Raw genomic sequence first — 19,343 nt, 5'->3', positions numbered from 1 at the left:
CCCTTCTGGTCCGGTGCCCTCCTATTATTATTATTTCGCGTGAGCTCACAAATTATATCTTCTATTAAGCCGGGTTTTCCTAGGATTATGTTTTTTGCGCCGCATGAACCGAATTGGACCATTTCGCGTCGACAGAAACGTCTTACATAAGCACGCTTTTTCTTTCAAACCGAGCACAACTCAGGTCTATCACCATTTAAGAGCGATTTACTACCTAGTGTGTTGTAACACTAGGTAGACCACAGTCGGAGGTGTAACTGTGAGGGTACCTAACAGTCTGAGTGCATATGTAGTGTTGTGTTTTGATTTGTCAGTGCTCCCATCTATATTTCAGAAGGGAAGTGGGTGATGTGTTATGATTGAATTATATGCATTCGCACCTTGAAGTTGAGAACCACAGAAAACCAACTTCAGCTGACCACCACTATGGTGACGGTGGGGTTCGAACCCGGGTCCTCGCGATGCGAGTCCGTCACTATGACCACTCGACCACCATAGCGGCACATAAGCACGCTACGCGTTTGTGTTTTGCCACGCGTGCACACACACAGTCGGCCAATCACGCCCGACGTAAAACACTGACGGGAGGCTTGTTGCGTTCTGTACGAAAATAATCGAACCACTTTTCTTGTTGGTGAGTGGACGGCGTGTCACGCTGGGTGATTCACGTTGCACAGAAAACCTGTTCCTAGGGAAACCCGGCTTTAATGTCGTTCCGCGAAATAGCTCACTTTATTTTAGCGGTCCGCAAGCATTAAAAGGTTGAAGAACACTGGTTTAAAATACTATATATGATTATTATTTTTTACTCACAATATCGATACCCCCAGGAAAGAACAAACGGAAATCATCTCGATGGGGGAATAATAGTTTCGAAGATCTTCATTTCGATCCTGCCATTTCGGATGAATAGAGCGTATCGCCTACCATTTGATAGAGGAGAAGATTTTTCCGATATCCCAACCGACCTTGAGAGAGACTATTCTGCTGCACCAAGGACCTGTCAAGATAAGGGTCGAAACTAGTTTCTGTCTTGGGAAAAACAAATAAAGTTGGAAGAAGGTACAGAGAGTAGTTAACTACGAATTCCTCATACGAATGTGCGTAAATTAACCCATTAGAGGACACCAAACAGATAATGTCACTTTCACATGGCAATGCTTTTTTCCCATAATGGACTCGAGAATGCTTTTTTCACATAATGGAGTGTCGAGAATTGTCAAGGGTTTCTATTTTTAGGCTGGACACTTTTTTTTTATACCGAAAACTCGTTTTTCACTCCCTTTTTCTTTTTTTTAAACGCGAACAACTCCATCCGGATGTTTGAATACAATTCACAGAGTGCGTCACAGCGTCCGTGGTGCTGAGCCCCTTCAGTCGGATTTCGCTTCATCAATTTATTGTTTATCTCACGAAATGAACGAGAGTATAGAACGCAGTTAGTGAGAGATTAGTGAGATTTTTAAAGTCTACTTGCTCAGCAGTAAGTATTCACTTTATTATAAATTGCATCTTTGCAGATGTTCTTGCCATGCGATTGTTCCTTTTTATCAAATTAATTGAAGCATGAACGAATTTTATTGATCCAATAACTAAAATCAATCGACTAGTGGTTTTGAATATTTGAGTATGCGTGCGTATTCATAAGAATTCGCCTTAGGCAGAGATTACACTATAAAAATTTGGTAAAAGCTCTTTTATAAAACTTGAAAAATACCACGAATAAGCTGATCGGTTGCATTCAAGCTAATCCAACCGATCAGTTTATTGGTTGTATTTTTCAAGTTTTATCAAAGCGCTTTTACAAAAGTTTTATAGTGTAATACCAGCCCAAGGCCAAAATTACACTATAAAAGTTTGATAAAAGTTCTTTTATAAAACCTGAAATTACAATCAATAATCGTACCGGTTATATTCGCGCAAATGCAACAGATAGTCTTATTGCCTGCATTTTTAAAATTTTATAAAAGCACTTTTATCAAACTTTCATAGTGTAATCTCGGCCTTGGAATCAATCGTAGGGTTTTTCGCTTTTCTATAATATTTATAGGATATTTATAATATTTTCGGGTCCATGTGTGACTAGCCTATAAAAATAATGAGTACGGCCAAGATTTTGCTCATCTGGTATGAAAATGGCTTTTGCCGGCTCCTATATATCGATCCCTATACTTCCCCATATCGGTTTATATTATTCGGGGTCATCGCCACGTTGGCGTATTTTTTTGTGTGATAATTATGGCCATTTATAATTAGTCATAGTTAACCATAATGATTATGGTTATCTATGGCAACCCTAATGATGAAAGGAATCTGAATATCGATATCTTAGTGATCCGTATATAGGGATGTATAGGGATCGATACATGGGGGCCGGCTAAAGCTAGGCGAAAGGTCGAATTTCGGACATTAACCGGGTCAACTGGCTAGCCGACGGGCTGGCCCCGTCGCGAATCGGACAACTTCGGGCTTTGGCAGTAACTAAGGTGACTGTATAAGGATTTATTTAAGCTTTAATTATAAGCTTTATTCTAGAGGCTATAGCAATAACATATACACATGTTTGACGCACTTACTCATTGGCATGACCCGTGCATTTCCGTGCGGGACATTTCCGAACTTCTTTCCCGTAACTTTAACTTTCTGTTAAGCTTTAACCTTCGTTTAAGCTGGTTTTTTTTTTGGCCCGTTTTTTCACCAAAGCTTACTCATAATAATAATCTTAATCTTTACTATGATCGGTGGTGAAAATAATTCGCATAATTTGTAAATGGTGTTATAATGAAGATGACTATACATATATGATATATGCTATGCATATTCATCTCAAAATTTATGTTAATTTTTTTTCGTGAACTGCATTTTATATTTTTGAAGACTTTTCATTTAGCTCTGTATTTATCAGCCTCACCAAAGATCACTAATAAGCAATTTCACCGACAATTGGCAACATTTTTAGCGCGAATTGGCGCTGTGCCCTATTTATGGCCCTTATTTCCCATAATTTTCTCGATCAAATAAAACTCTCACTCTAATCGTAATTAAATACAATTTTATGCCCGGTTTTTGATTGCATCTGAAAGATCCTGATAACGTCAACTTCGGTTGTAACGACACCTCGGTTATAAGAACATACTTTCGCGGATCTATGTCGTTATATACAGGGTGATTCCATAATTCCTGTTGCCGCATTTTACTGGCGATCGTAGAGTCATACTTTCAATTGGAAAAAGTTCCAAACAACGTATAGAGCTCAGGTATATACGCCATGCATATTATTAGGTTGCATAGTTATTGAAACATAAAAATTAAATTTTTATAAGGACACCTTGTGCTCGAAAAACCAATATTCATGGTTGTTGTCCTGCCTCTATAAATGGCCAAAAAAGAAATTCCACGTTTCTTAGTGCAATATTCGTTACGATGCTTGAATTCAGAAATCGGAAATAAGTTGAGGAAGAGCAGAATAAACTAACGGATAATGTGTGCTTCTTTCCCTTATTTTCATGCTGCTCATTTCTAACTTTTCTCCACTTTTCGAAATAGAATATCTTAACAACGGATATTGTACTTAAAAACGTGAAAACTTTTTTAATTGCCCTGAGTAGACACAGGGCAACAACTTTCTAACACAACTAGCTATACAAGCTTGCAGTAAAAATGACGTATCGGAGGTCTACACTTTATTTCGATACATTTCTAATTGGAAGTCTGCTTCTAGAATGAACGGTGCGTGAGTGAAATGCGGCAAGAGAGGATTTTGGAATCACCCTCTATATTCGAATATAATACTCTCTCTATCTCTCCCCCCCCCCCCATATAGTTTATAGTATCCCCCACTTTTTAAAATAATTATTTCAACGATCCATTGCCTTTCGAACTGGAAAGTCGATCGTTGAAATTAAGGAAAGAGACTTCGTACTCATTTTCTTTTGCTCTGCAATATTGTCATTCGACTTGAGAGCTCCGAGATATACAAGTGAGAAATTTCCAGAAAAGGAAAAATCGAATCGGTCTCATCAAGGAAAGTCTTTGGAAGATTCTAACCAATAACATGTCAGTTTTCGCGAATAAAGCGTCGCAATTTAATTGTTAACCATGCAGTTATCAAGATTTTTTTCCTTTTAAAATTATATTTGCTTTTCCTCGCACAATCACGTATATTCTACGTGGAAATGTCTCCATGTTCAATCTAAGTGATTGTTGTTTAAAATAGAATTTTTTAACAGGAACAGTATCATTATAGGAAACGATTCTTATCTTTAGTAAATCTCAAAAAAAAACAAAACAACAAAAAAAACCAAAGAAATACCAAGTCATGTCGTTTCATTTTCATTTTGCCGCCTACATCTAAACTTAGATTACGTGAATTCTGTAATACACAGTATTACGACTACGTAATACTGTCTACATCGTGTATAGGCCTATCTACGAAAACTCCTTCAAGGAAAATATTGCAGTCTATTATCCCTTGAGACGTGGTATGTAGCATATCTCGAGGACGACGAAATAGATTATAGGAAAAAAAGGTGTCCGCGCTTGATTGTGTGTATTTGGACTCCCACGGGTACTCGAAGTGTAATATTTTTATTTATACTTCAGATCTCCGGACCTCGTTCGTGTCGTTCTCTTGATTTTTTTTTCAGGTTTCTTAGAGTGAAAATGGGTAAAAGTGGAGCGTTCACAGGAATTATTACCCGGACTATTCCTCGCAACAAGTTCAGCACTGTCGCGACTGCCGAAGTGATAGCAGCGCGTAAAAAATCATTGAAACCATTTTCAGAGATTCCTGGACCGAAAACACTACCCCTGATTGGTCATCTTCACTTGTTCACCAAATTCGGTAAATATTATCAAATTTTGGTTTCCTTCTGAAAAAACAAATGTTGTTTATTTTCTTTTTTAAGTTTATAAGTCTAGAACTTCGTTTCATATGAATTAATTGCCATTGGACCTTCAACGATACTTTCATCGCATCGTCGTAGCTAGAAATTTATTTCGGAGGGAGACAACTGGCATTCCGGGACGAGGGGAGGGACCAAACTCACAATCAAATAGACTTTACCATGTTATTGTATTTGCATATGAGTAATTTTCTTACATTTCGGAAGAGGCCTCCTTTCCCCTACGTCTTTGCTTTATTGCAGTTATCAATGGAGTCAGTCACCCTAATGAACCGCTCCGTGGTCGTGTGGGTATCGTGACCGACTCGCGAGTACCCTGGTTCTAACCACGTTGGAGGAAGATTGGTGTGCCAAGTCTGTTTTCTGTTGGTTTCCAACTTCGAGGAGCGTAACGCGAGCCGATATCTCACTTAGAAAGGCAACCACAGAGAGCAATAAGATTGAAAAATTCACTCATGATACAGGTAAAATAATCTGCTGAGTGTTTTCCTTGTGCAGCACTTCGATATAACATAAAAGAGGCATTCCTCAGAAACTTCACGTTAGGTCCACAATACATGCACAGCGCATTCGACATGCCCCAATTCGTTACAAGTTCCGCAAAGGTATGTTTAAGAGGTGAATGTGTTGTGCGGTTTAGTAGAATAGTCACCCTAATGAGTTATGTAGTGGAATTGATAATTTTATACACACATGAATGTTCACACGCAAATGTTCATACAGGTGATTACAATATCTTAGCCAATAATTTTTCTCGGTGTTGCGATATAAGATGGTAAACCTAGTCACGTGACTACGTTACGTATGTCTTGTCGAAAATTTCCTCATTTCGGTAGTTGGCGATTTATACATATTATTGAACCGTACATGAATTTTGTAAATATTCCTCTGGAATTACTAACGAATTGGCAAATGCATGACGGTGTCGCGTGTGCACATATGTGACCCTAACGTATTTGTGATGTCAGAGTTATGCATGTTGCATCCCAAATAGCACAAGGATATAGATCTATATCGTAAAATTTCAGTTTCCAATATTGATCTATATCGTGCCATGATATCGTTCTGGCTAAAAAACACATAGTCAGAGATAAATAGATCAATATTGTGAATGTGATATTTGCAAGTACTTAAACTTTTGGACGATAGATGGCGCCTTTCAGAAGAAAAAAGTCTGTAGTTTTCCCTGAGAGGGTTGGTTTGAATCCAGTACCCTGAACTAAGACGACTTCATATACCTCTCTATTATATTAAGTATATAATAGAAGATATATAATCTCTCCTCATATGAAGGAGTTCTACACTGAACACTTTCTATCTCTGACTCTATATGCCTTACTTACCCCACAACAGCACTGGCTACTAGGTGCTATTATAATATTAAATTACAAGTAATAGTTTTGTACTAGTATTTCGAATCTCGTCAAATTTATTCATTTTCATGTATATGTTACCGGCAAAGTATGAAATATAGGCATTCTATAGAATGCCTAGGCATTGTATAGAATGCCTAAACACAATCCAGGCAAAGTATGAAATATCTTCTTCCAACAAATCTCTTTAGGGGCGGTATAAAATATTACATAAAATTAAAATTTCGCAGAATTTTCATCATTTTTTCCCAGAAAAGTTTCCCTTTCGCTCTCGTGAAAAAGGATCTGTGGAGGGGCGTTAAAAAATATTACAATTCCTTCGAATTAAAATTTCGCAGAATTTTCTTTTTTTCCCGGAAACGTTTCCCTTTCGCTCTCGTGAAAAAGGATCTGTTGAGTGGCGGTATAAAATATTACAATTTCTTCGAATTAAAATTTCGCAGAATTTTCATCATTTTTTCCCAGAAAAGTTTCCCTTTCGCTCTCGTGAAAAAGGATCTGTGGAGGGGCGGTAAAAAATATTACAATTCCTTCGAATTTTTCTTTTTTTCCCGGAAACGTTTCCCTTTCGCTCTCGTGAAAAAGGATCTGTTGAGGGGCGGTACAAAATATTACAATTTCTTCGAATTAAAATTTCGCAGAATTTTCATCATTTTTTCCCAGAAAAGTTTCCCTTTCGCTCTCGTGAAAAAGGATCTGTGGAGGGGCGGTAAAAAATATTACAATTTCTTCGAATTAAAATTTCGCAGAATTTTCTTTTTTTCCCGGAAACGTTTCCCTTTCGCTCTCGTGAAAAAGGATCTGTTGAGGGGCGGTATAAAATATTACAATTTCTTCGAATTAAAATTTCGCAGAATTTTCATCATTTTTTCCCAGAAAAGTTTCCCTTTCGCTCTCGTGAAAAAGGATCTGTGGAGGGGCGTTAAAAAATATTACAATTCCTTCGAATTAAAATTTCGCAGAATTTTCTTTTTTTCCCGGAAACGTTTCGCTTTCGCTCTCGTGAAAAAGGATCTGTTGAGGGGCGGTATAAAATATTACAATTTCTTCGAATTAAAATTTCGCAGAATTTTCATCATTTTTTCCCAGAAAAGTTTCCCTTTCGCTCTCGTGAAAAAGGATCTGTGGAGGGGCGGTAAAAAATATTACAATTCCTTCGAATTTTTCTTTTTTTCCCGGAAACGTTTCCCTTTCGCTCTCGTGAAAAAGGATCTGTTGAGGGGCGGTACAAAATATTACAATTTCTTCGAATTAAAATTTCGCAGAATTTTCGTCATTTTTTCCCGGAAACGTTTCCCTTTCGCTCTCTTGAGAAGGGATCCCTTGAGGGGCGGTGTCGTCAAATTAAATTTTCACACGGTTTTCTTCGATTTTTCCGGGAAACCTTAACGTCTGGCTCTCTGGAGAAGTCTATCTGTTTATAGGGTCGGTATTCTTATTCATAGTTGTAATTATAGTGATATAATTTATGCGTCGAAAAATAATTTCAATAGTTGATTTTAATAAAGTATAAAACTATAAGTATCTAAAAGTAGGCTTTGTAGATTCTACAATGTAGAACATTCGCGACAAACCACGGCATTCTTGCAAAAAAAGTCGGGACAGCCAAAATAAAGTGAAAATACGGGAATGTCCCGGGAAATGCGTGACATACGTGTCATATGCGTAAGGTCACCACAAAACGTTTGCTAAGTAGGCCTATATTTTGCTATTTATCTTTTATTTTCACTGACCCGAATTTGTTTTTCAAATTGTCCCGTATTTTCGACTAAACTCACTTGACTCGCTGAAACTCGCTCAATCTTGACTGAAAACGTGGAGGAAGATAATTTTAATTTCTTACAAATCACGGTACGATTAATTATGATTGTAAACATAAACGTTCATGTCGTATATATATTTGTGACGTGTTTCTTTTTTACATAACAAAAACAAGACATTTTTAAATAAATATCAATAACATAACATTTATTTCGTGAAATACATTTTTATTTACAGCAATTTATTGTAGTCCTTCTTCGTACATACCCATCAGCATTTCTTTCCCATCAATTTTAACCATAATTATCAATTTTTCAACATTTGACAATTTTTTGAGAGATAGAATAGCAATAAGCAGGGTGACCATACATCCCGTATTTCTCGGGACAGTCCCAGTTTTTTTCTGTCCCGACTTTTTTGCAGAAATGTCCTCAGTTTTCAAATATTTTCAACAAAGTCAACTTGACTTTTTATTCTTCAAATCAACGATTAAAATTATCTTTCCAGCTTAGAAATTACATCACGATAATGAGGCTTTTGGAATAGACATCATAATCATCATCAGCATTCTCAAAGGGAACCCCCCCCCCCCCCGAGCCAAGATTATAGTGGATTATATTATATTTTACAGGAAAAAAGGTAAAACCCCCTCAGAAGGTAAAAAAATCTCAATTCCCCCTCGAGAAAATTCTGCGTACGCCTATGATCATCAGTATCACTTGGAGGGATAAGCACAGCATGCTTTTCCCATGGAAATCAATGTTAAAATTGCCGAATTTACCGTAGAAATGTGGAAATTTAGTAGGGTTTTCCGCCTCTTCAATAATTTTAAAAGTTGAACTGAATTCTCGATTTTCGAAAAATTGAGTTCGCTTAGAAATATGAAGCACAGAAAATTAAATGTAAAATAATTAGCCGGACCTACTTTTGAGTTAGATATTCATGCAATAACATTGATTTATATCTTCTCAAGCACAAAAATGAGAATTAATACTTCTGTATTGTTTTATAATATCCAATATCATCAATCTATATAGTTCAGGATGTTTTGAAGTTAATTATGGGCCCATAAATTACACTGAAGAAATTCCGCAGCTTTAATCAAGCATTTTTTGAAGCAAAAGCAGGCAAATCCATAACTTGAGCTTCAAGAAAATTTTCGAAATATCTAGCACCCATCAAAAAGAAAAAAAAAAACCAATTCATTTCTATGTTTCTTTAATTTTGATTTATGTCTTTCATGAGTTGCGCAGGAAGTCGCCATATTGGTTACCATGTATGTCTCTCCAGAAAAAGGGAAATATCACGTGATTCAAAAAGCCTCATTAAGAGACTAAAAACAAGAATATTCATCTCACACATTTGTCATGTTTTTTTTAATTCATTGCAATTTGAAGTGGCACTTTATTTCTCGCGATTGGCGAATTTTCAGTGATTTTAGCACGAGTTAACGACTTCGCTTACTTTTGGCATCATTTAGCGATAATTGACATTGTCCCGCACTTTCCCGTATTTCGAATCCCAATTTCACGTATTTTTCTCGAGCAAATATGGTCGGCCTAACAATAAGCAATTCTTTACTTAGAATCTCTATCTCCCGTATTTCCAACGATAAAATATGGTAAACCTACGTATACCAATTTGTTTTCCGTGACCGACATACCACGGTCACTTTCCCTCGAATAGATGAGTTAACGGTAGGCTGACCATATTTCCTAGAGAGAAATACGGGACATCGGGATTCCAAATACGGGAAAATACGGGACATTGCCAATTATCGCCAAAAACGATGCCAAAACCAAGCAAAGTTGCCAAATATTGTTGAAATTACGGAAAACTCACAATGGCGGGAAATGATGCATTACTGCAAATTGCAGTGGATTAAAATGTATTCCACGAAAAAAAAACGTTCACCAAAGCAAATGTGCGAGATTAATATCCCATATATAGTTGTAACTATCATAAAATAATTTATGAGTTGAAAAATAATCTCAATCTTCGACTTCAATAAAGAATAAAAATTCAAGTAGGTGTCGTGTGAAATACGGGAAAAACCGGGACACTTTTGCCAAAAAGTCGGGACGGCCAAAAAAAGAGAAAATACCGGGACTGTCCCGGGAAATACGGGACGTATGGTCACCCTAGTTAACGGGCTCTTTATACATTATATTTTTTGTTCATAAATCCGTAGATAAAAATTTCGGTTACTTCAAGACAAAATGATATCGCATAGTCCGCATTTGCAAGTTCCATTTATCAATGATGAAATATTAACAGTAGAAAGACGGAACGGGTGTCTTTTTGACCCTGCACGCTGTTTAAGCTTACATATCTCTGCTAAGAATAAACCGAACCACCTGGAATTTCTGGACTTTTCCTGAATTAGCATGTTCTTATTGTATACCAAAGCTTCCTTTCGTTACCTTTTTAACAACGAAGCTACGAGCGGATATACCTAGAAAGACCGAAGGGGGTCATAGTGACCCTTAATTATATTCTAGCACATTATGCGGTAAATACTACTATCGTCGTCACAATTGATTTCTAAGTAGGTTATAATCCTTCTGAAAGTCTTTTTTGCATTTGACCTTGTGTGTGACCTTTCTTTTCCTCTCATTCTTATCTGCAAGTGTCGTCAGCAGGTGTGTCATTTTTGGTTTTTGTCAAGCATTCTTGCCATATTATCCGTTAAATTGTTTATTCTGGGACGTAGAAAATTTGAGTGCATGTGATCTTTTCAAACAGTTTAGAACATAGTTTCAAAAACTTTTTGTTCCATCGCCCCCTTCTTCAGATAAATTTTTCCCTCATCACCCCCCAACTCAAGCGAACCCATAGGATCCTATGTTATACCCGTGGCTTCTATCGCCTCCTTGGCCCTTTCTATCGCCCACCAGGAGGCGATATTGCCCACTTTGGGAAACATTGGTTTAGAATGACAAGTAAACGTATATTTACTGAAGAAATACTCCAGGAGATGCAAAGATTAGATGAGAGAAACTCTGGAAGCAGTTATGATGAAAGTGCAGAAGAGCATAGACCTACCCTATGTCAAACTGTAGTGAAGAAAGTAGCGGTTCTGATGACGAAGATTTAAATCAATATAAAATTATTTCTCGGGCGCGGTAGCCCAGGTCGATAAGATACTCGCCTAAAGTACCAAAGGATGTTTAGAGGTGTCGCGAGTTTGATACCCGGTTCGTCTTTGTCAGAAAACTTTCCTGGCACAAGGGTACAACAGACACGGCGACTTGACCGCATGAAGTCCCTCACTGAGGAGTTAGTGCACCAACCTCTCGATGAGCTTAGAAACAAGCTTGCCGTTCGGAATCGGCAATAAATTGTAGGTCCCGGTCTAATTAGCTCTCGTGTGCAGAAAATGACCGTGGTGTGACTCATTATAACTCGTTGAAGCCACAGAAACGATCTAAGAAACTGTAGCAGATGGGAGCATATGGAAAATCATAGAACCTTCCTCAACTTTAGGATGTCGAGGATCACAAAATATATTGAGAGAAAATCAAGGCCCCACATTTTATGCGCTCAAAAAACATAAATGAAAGTGTTCTGGGTTCGTGACGCCTTATTTTCTGCGACAAAATGATTCGACATATACAGAAGCTGAAGCCCATCGTCGTCTAGATAAAACTTCTTGGTCAGTTTCTTTACTTGAACTGGAAGCAACGATATCCATAACAATGACAATATATCGTTTCAAAGAAATTTTGAAATTCATGCGATTCGATCTGACCAATTTTCTCTTGCATGTTCACTATGGATTTCATTCATAGAATACAGTGCGACTTGCTACAAAACAGGGCCCAATCTAACTGTGGACGAACAACTTCTACCCTCAAAAGCAAGATGTCCATTTACACAGTATATCCCAAGTAAGCCAGACAAATTTGGGATAAAATTCTGGCTTCTTGCCTGCGTTGATTCCAAATATATTCTGAATGGACAGAAAATCAGTTTCGATTACACTGGGACAGATAACACCAGACCAGCAAATCAACTTGTCTATGAACATGTAATTCGATTAGTCAAACCTTATCTAGGAGAACGTCGAAACAAAACAACAGATGATTATTTTACATCACTCAGATTATGTGCATTTTTGAAAAGGACAGGCTTGGTTGGGACCCTTCAAAAAGACCGTCGTGAGGTACCTCCAACTGCAAAAACAGGAACACAGGATCTATACTCGTCGATAGTATTCAAAACTGGAACTGATATCACGCTGACATCTTATCAGAGAAAAAAAAAAATTAAAAATGTCTAGTTCTGAGTTCACTTCATACTGATGTAACTATCAACGAAAACGTGAAAAAGACCCCAGAAACAGTTGCCTACAATAACGAAATTAAATATGGAGTGGACATCGTGGATCAAATCGTGCGATTATACACCAATAAGAATGGAAGTCGTCGCTGACCAATGCATGTTTTCGAAAAAAATTACGAACCTCAACAGATCCTTTTTCACGAGAGCGAAAGGGAAACGTTTTCGGGAAAAAATGACGAAAATTCTGCAAAATTTTAATTCCAAGAAATTGTAATATTTTATACCGCCCCTCAACAGATCCTTTTTCGCGAGAGCGAAAGGGAAACTTTTTCGGGAAAAAATGAAAATTCTGCGAAATTTTAATTCGAAGAAATTGTAATATTTTATACCGCCCCTCCACAGATGCTTTTTCGCGAGAGCGAAAGGGAAACTTTTTCGGGAAAAAATGACAAAAATTCTGCGAAATTTTAATTCGAAGGAATTGTAATATTTTATACCGCCCCTCAACAGATCCTTTTTCACGAGAGCGAAAGGGAAACGTTTTCGGGAAAAAATGACGAAAATTCTGCGAGATTTTAATTCGAAGAAATTGTAATATTTTATACCGCCCCTCAACAGATCCTTTTTCGCGAGAGCGAAAGGGAAACTTTTTCGGGAAAAAATAACGAAAATTCTGCGAAATTTTAATTCGAAAAAATTGTAATATTTTATACCGCCCCTCAACAGATCCTTTTTCACGAGAGCGAAAGGGAAACGTTTTCGGGAAAAAATGACGAAAATTCTGCGAAATTTTAATTCGAAGAAATTGTAATATTTTATACGGCCCCTCAACAGATCCTTTTTCGCGAGAGCGAAAGGGAAACTTTTTCGGGAAAAAATAACGAAAATTCTGCGAAATTTTAATTCGAAGAAATTGTAATATTTTATACCGCCCCTGAACAGATCCTTTTTCGCGAGAGCGAAAGGGAAACTTTTTCGGGAAAAAATAACGAAAATTCTGCAAAATTTTAATTCCAAGAAATTGTAATATTTTATACCGCCCCTCAACAGATCCTTTTTCGCGAGAGCGAAAGGGAAACTTTTTCGGGAAAAAATGAAAATTCTGCGAAATTTTAATTCGAAGAAATTGTAATATTTTATACCGCCCCTCCACAGATGCTTTTTCGCGAGAGCGAAAGGGAAACTTTTTCGGGAAAAAATGACAAAAATTCTGCGAAATTTTAATTCGAAGGAATTGTAATATTTTATACCGCCCCTCAACAGATCCTTTTTCACGAGAGCGAAAGGGAAACGTTTTCGGGAAAAAATGACGAAAATTCTGCGAAATTTTAATTCGAAGAAATTGTAATATTTTATACCGCTCCTCAACAGATCCTTTTTCGCGAGAGCGAAAGGGAAACTTTTTCGGGAAAAAATGACGAAAATTCTGCGAGATTTTAATTCGAAGAAATTGTAATATTTTATACCGCCCCTCAACAGATCCTTTTTCGCGAGAGCGAAAGGGAAACTTTTTCGGGAAAAAATAACGAAAATTCTGCGAAATTTTAATTCGAAAAAATTGTAATATTTTATACCGCCCCTCAACAGATCCTTTTTCACGAGAGCGAAAGGGAAACGTTTTCGGGAAAAAATGACGAAAATTCTGCGAAATTTTAATTCGAAGAAATTGTAATATTTTATACGGCCCCTCAACAGATCCTTTTTCGCGAGAGCGAAAGGGAAACTTTTTCGGGAAAAAATAACGAAAATTCTGCGAAATTTTAATTCGAAGAAATTGTAATATTTTATACCGCCCCTGAACAGATCCTTTTTCGCGAGAGCGAAAGGGAAACTTTTTCGGGAAAAAATAACGAAAATTCTGCGAAATTTTAATTCGAAGAAATTGTAATATTTTATACCGCCCCTCAACAGATCCTTTTTCACGAGAGCGAAAGGGAAACGTTTTCGGGAAAAAATGACGAAAATTCTGCGAAATTTTAATTCGAAGGAATTGTAATATTTTATACCGCCCCTCAACAGATCCTTTTTCGCGAGAGCGAAAGGGAAACTTTTTCGGGAAAAAATGACGAAAATTCTGCGAGATTTTAATTCGAAGAAATTGTAATATTTTATACCGCCCCTCAACAGATCCTTTTTCGCGAGAGCGAAAGGGAAACTTTTTCGGGAAAAAATAACGAAAATTCTGCGAAATTTTAATTCGAAGAAATTGTAATATTTTATACCGCCCCTCAACAGATCCTTTTTCACGAGAGCGAAAGGGAAACGTTTTCGGGAAAAAATGACGAAAATTCTGCGAAATTTTAATTCGAAGAAATTGTAATATTTTATACCGCCCCTCAACAGATCCTTTTTCGCGAGAGCGAAAGGGAATCTTTTTCGGGAAAAAATGATGAAAATTCTGCGAAATTTTAATTCGAAGGAATTGTAATATTTTATACCGCCCCTCAACAGATCCTTTTTCACGAGAGCGAAAGGGAAACGTTTTCGGGAAAAAATGACGAAAATTCTGCGAAATTTTAATTCGAAGAAATTGTAATATTTTATACCGCCCCTCAACAGATCCTTTTTCGCGAGAGCGAAAGGGAAACTTTTTCGGGAAAAAATGACGAAAATTCTGTGAAATTTTAATTCGAAGAAATTGTAATATTTTATACCGCCCCTCAACAGATCCTTTTTCGCGAGAGCGAAAGGGAAACTTTTTCGGGAAAAAATGATGAAAATTCTGCGAAATTTTAATTCGAAGGAATTGTAATATTTTATACCGCCCCTCAACAGATCCTTTTTCACGAGAGCGAAAGAGAAACGTTTTCGGGAAAAAATGACGAAAATTCTGCGAAATTTTAATTCGAAGAAATTGTAATATTTTATACCGCCCCTCAACCTATCCTTTTTCGCGAGAGCGAAAGGGAAACTTTTTCGGGAAAAAATGATGAAAATTCTGCGAAATTTTAATTCGAAGGAATTGTAATATTTTATACCGCCCCTCAACAGATCCTTTTTCACGAGAGCGAAAGGGAAACGTTTTCGGGAAAAAAAGAAAATTCTGCGAAATTTTAATTTTATGTAATATTTTATACCGCCCCTAAAGAGGTTTGTTGGAAGAAGATATTTCATACTTTGCCTGGATTGTGTATCATGCCTAGGCAAAGTATAGAATAAAACCGGTATTTCATACTTTGCCTGAAACGACCAGGCATTCTATACAATGCCTAGGCATTCTATAGAATGCCTGGATTTCATACTTTCCCGGTAACATATACACAAAAATCGCAAAAAAAAGGGATATTTTATCATTAATGAAAAAAAAATATTATAATTAAGGAAATTACATAATGCAAAAAACACAACATAGAAAAAGACAAATTAATGTAATATTAAATTGATGTATTATGTAATATTAAATTGATGTATTTGTAATATTAAATTGATGTATTATGTAATATATTAATTACTTATTTAAAATTATTAATTTATATCATAGAACAAAAAATACAAATTAAAAAAATACGCAATACAGAAAAGTTAAAATTCTCAAAGTATGGTAAAAAATGAACAAAACATCTAAAAGGAATGATAATAAATAATTTTAAGAGAAACACACACATATAAAACAAAAACAAGAGCAAATTTTTCTAAATTGAAAATTATGTGCTATTATAAAGTGGTAATTGAAGTTATGGTACATAAGTTCTTGCTCTTCCTAAAATACCAACATCTATGACGTGAAACATACACAGTAAGGATTCAATTATAATGTATTGATAAAATGATTTTGATATATCAACATAATTTATCCGAAAAATCAAAAGTTTCATATGAACAATCATTCATTCAAACGTTTTTAATTTACATTCAAACAAAAATTGTACACTCGACTTTAGATTTTCTCCAAATTTTTATTTGAAGTCGCACAATCTGTTGATATATCAGTATATTTTGTGTATCTGATGTATATATTTGTCGGGGGGGGGGGGTTCACGATATAGATCTATGTATTTCAAACTATATTAAAATCATTTATTATCACAAGTTGTTATCCTTCAAAGTAAAGATTATTCACATGGGGGAAAAAAAATATCAATTCGACTGAAAAATTCAAGGCTTGATCAATTATTATCATAAATAATTTGCACCACATAAGGACGAGATCCTTCTATATATCATAATTATGACATCTGATATTCCTCTGACATTTCGATATATAATGATATGGTCCGGATATTGTACTATGTCGTTGTGCTACTGGGGATGTTCGAGTGCCACTACTACTACTAAACCCATGGTCCCCACATCCTGGAGCAGGACCTCCAGGCCAGGATATTATGCGGGCCCCCACCAGACTCTCACGCGCCCCCTTTATGATGAATTTAAAGTGTGAAAAAACAAAAAATGGTGAAAATCGTCCCGGGCCCCAGGGCTGGAGCCTTGTAAGCCCGCCCCTTGTGGGGGCCATGACTAAACCACACATCCACCTCGACCACATTCCTCTGCAGAGCTTCTAACGAATTGGTACATGTTGGAATGTGCGTGTCAGTGATGTGAACCTAACATTAAATTTGTTTCTGTGTAATGCTGTAATGTCTAGTGCTTCCATCTCCCATCTACTTTTCGAACTATGAGTGAAGTCGTGTTCGAGTGCTGTCATCTGCTTTCCATTTTGGAAGTGAAAGTGACAAGTGCTTGAATTTTCGTGTTTACTCATAAGTAGGAGCAGATTTTCATGCCCTAAAGATGAAACGTCGTTGCTGATAGGTTAAAAAACCTGAATTTACCGATCAGTAACGACGTTTCTTCTTTAGGGACATAAAAATCCGAGCCCTACTCATAAGTATCGGATCAATATCTGCCTAAAGTCGCCCTGGAGAGACTGGAATAGGGGATAGACTCATTTTCGCACCTCGAAGTTTGAAAACCAATTTTCGACAACCACCACGCCGACGACCGTGCTGCCTGAACAGGATCGAACCTGGATCGATCGTGACTGGATCCTCGTGATGCGAGTCCATTACGATGCCCAAATAACTGCACAGATGAATTTTTTTCAGTTCATCATGGACTAATAAAAATGAAAAGTTCAATGTTTGTGTGTCAAGCAAACATGCACGCATTACCTCGAAGTTCGAGTTTTTTGAACCGCAATGAATGTGGTACATACTCCGAGCAGTGCTGTCTTAACACATGGATTCATTTGTGCTCGTTCCGCGGGCCTTGGGTGCAGAGGCACAACTTCATAGCTAGGTGGGGGAGGGGGCCTTCAGAAATATTTCTTTTCCCGGAAGCCCCTTTTGAGCCGTCCCTGACTCGGGGGGGGGGGGGGCTCCTGATGATGATTATCTTAATCATTTCACTGGCAATAGTGAAATACAGTGTATAACAATGTCAACACGGTTGCGATTTGCTTCCCCATGATACACTATCTATTATATTCTGTATTTCTATAATGAAAATTTTCCTCAGAAGATTTTTCTGTATATTAATTTTGAAATGCTATTTTTTACTTTAGGTCCGTACAACTTCCCACAGCTATACGATGCTTACCAGGACCTGCATGCGAAATATGGGGACATAGTCCGTCTGAATATCGGGACGTCTTTGGTAGCTCTTTTCGATCCCGAAGATGTGAAGAAACTGTGGCAGATGGATAATTTACAGCCTCAGAGACCGATGTTTGAAGCTTTGAGGCACTACAGGCTGTCGAACATCGAACATTACGGATCTGGCGGACTTGTAGCTGAGTATGACACGTCGATGATAGTTTTGATATTGTTTACTCGAAATAGTACCCTCGGGCCTGTTAATTTTTTTGTTGCGTGGAAGAAGTTTTATATGCCCACCAGGGGTCCTTGGAGAGATTTCGAGGTGTCCGTGAGCTTGGATAAGAATACAATTAACTCATTGATTTTACATTACTATATACTGAATATAATTTTGTGGAAGGGATCCGTGGACTTCATTTTATTGGCATAGGGCCGTGGTTTTCAACCAGGAGTCCGTTGGGCCTTGTGTACACTTCTCAGAACCTCCACAGGCTCTCGAGAAAAATAAAATAAAACAGTAAATTTCATAAATAAATAAACAAATAAAAGAGAGGCCTGTGTGAGGAGCTCTGTAGAATTTATATACTAAAAAGCGAGTCCATGAAAGTTGAGAAACGCTGGCATGGGGGGGGGGGGGATCAGTGGAGTTCATCTCTTTGGCAAAAAAAGATCCGTCGAACACAAAGAGTTAAGAACCCCTGTGTACTACAGTGTTCTTATTTTCTCCCTGATTGAAAGCTGTTAGCGTAACTCATTAAAATTAATTTTAAAAAAGGCAATTTTTTTACTCATGAAGAGTTTTATAAATCGTGTTCAAAACTTCTTTCCAAGCAAATTTATCGAGGCCAAGTGCGAAATGGCATCTTTTCCTTCTCCCACAATCGGTTTAATCATAAATATTTGGCATTTTAAAATTTCTCATTATTATAAACTTGATTTTTTTATGTTTCAAAGTTTTTTCCCTAATTTCTAAAGGAACGGTGAAAAATGGTGGAAACTTCGAAAAGCCGTAAACTTCATTCTGAATCCCCAGTTTGTATATGACCATTATCACAAGGCACATTGTGAAGTGGCTGGTGATTTCATAAAAAGAGTTCGCGAAATACGGAACACCCTGTACGTAGTTGAAGACAGTCTGTCAGAACTGTACAGGTACACCGAAGAAGGCAAGTTCTTATTAATAACTTTGAATTTGATGTTGTATTTGTGGATGTACGTTTCATAATGATTTTTCGTTCGTCTTCACGACTTTTTATTTTCACTGTAAATATGTGTTGTGCTGAATATTATTGGAAAAAAAAAAAAAAAAAAAAAAAAAATATATATATATATATATATATATATATAGCGTCTAAGGCAGCTGAATACATATAACTGAAAATTATACAAGTATAAATTAGAACAAAGAAGGAGAAAATAAATAAATGGGGCAATGGAAGAGGTCGTTCCTCCTCCCCCCCCCCCCACTACATTGTCCAAAACAA

The 19,343-nt window shown here is 37.0% G+C and overlaps 1 protein-coding gene across 1 annotated transcript in view; it reads left to right on the top strand.

Moving 5' to 3' along the window:
• Positions 1–1,023: 1,023 nt before the first annotated feature.
• LOC149086439 (cytochrome P450 302a1, mitochondrial-like) overlaps positions 1,024–19,343 on the top strand; it is a 38,301-nt gene continuing 19,981 nt past the window's right edge. The window contains exons 1-4 of the mRNA XM_089255551.1: positions 1,024–1,483; positions 4,647–4,843; positions 17,826–18,057; positions 18,835–19,025. Coding sequence (XP_089111677.1) covers positions 4,663–4,843; positions 17,826–18,057; positions 18,835–19,025 — 604 coding nt within the window. The 5' untranslated portion in view covers positions 1,024–1,483; positions 4,647–4,662. The remainder of the gene's footprint in view (positions 1,484–4,646; positions 4,844–17,825; positions 18,058–18,834; positions 19,026–19,343) is intronic.

This window comes from Pholcus phalangioides, unplaced genomic scaffold (genome assembly GCF_987345545.1).
Source record: "Pholcus phalangioides strain wild (caught in Gottingen) unplaced genomic scaffold, Ppha-v1.0 ptg000004l_1, whole genome shotgun sequence".
NCBI classification, from domain to species: Eukaryota; Metazoa; Arthropoda; class Arachnida; order Araneae; family Pholcidae; genus Pholcus; species Pholcus phalangioides.
This window is presented reverse-complemented; position numbering and strand designations above follow the sequence as displayed.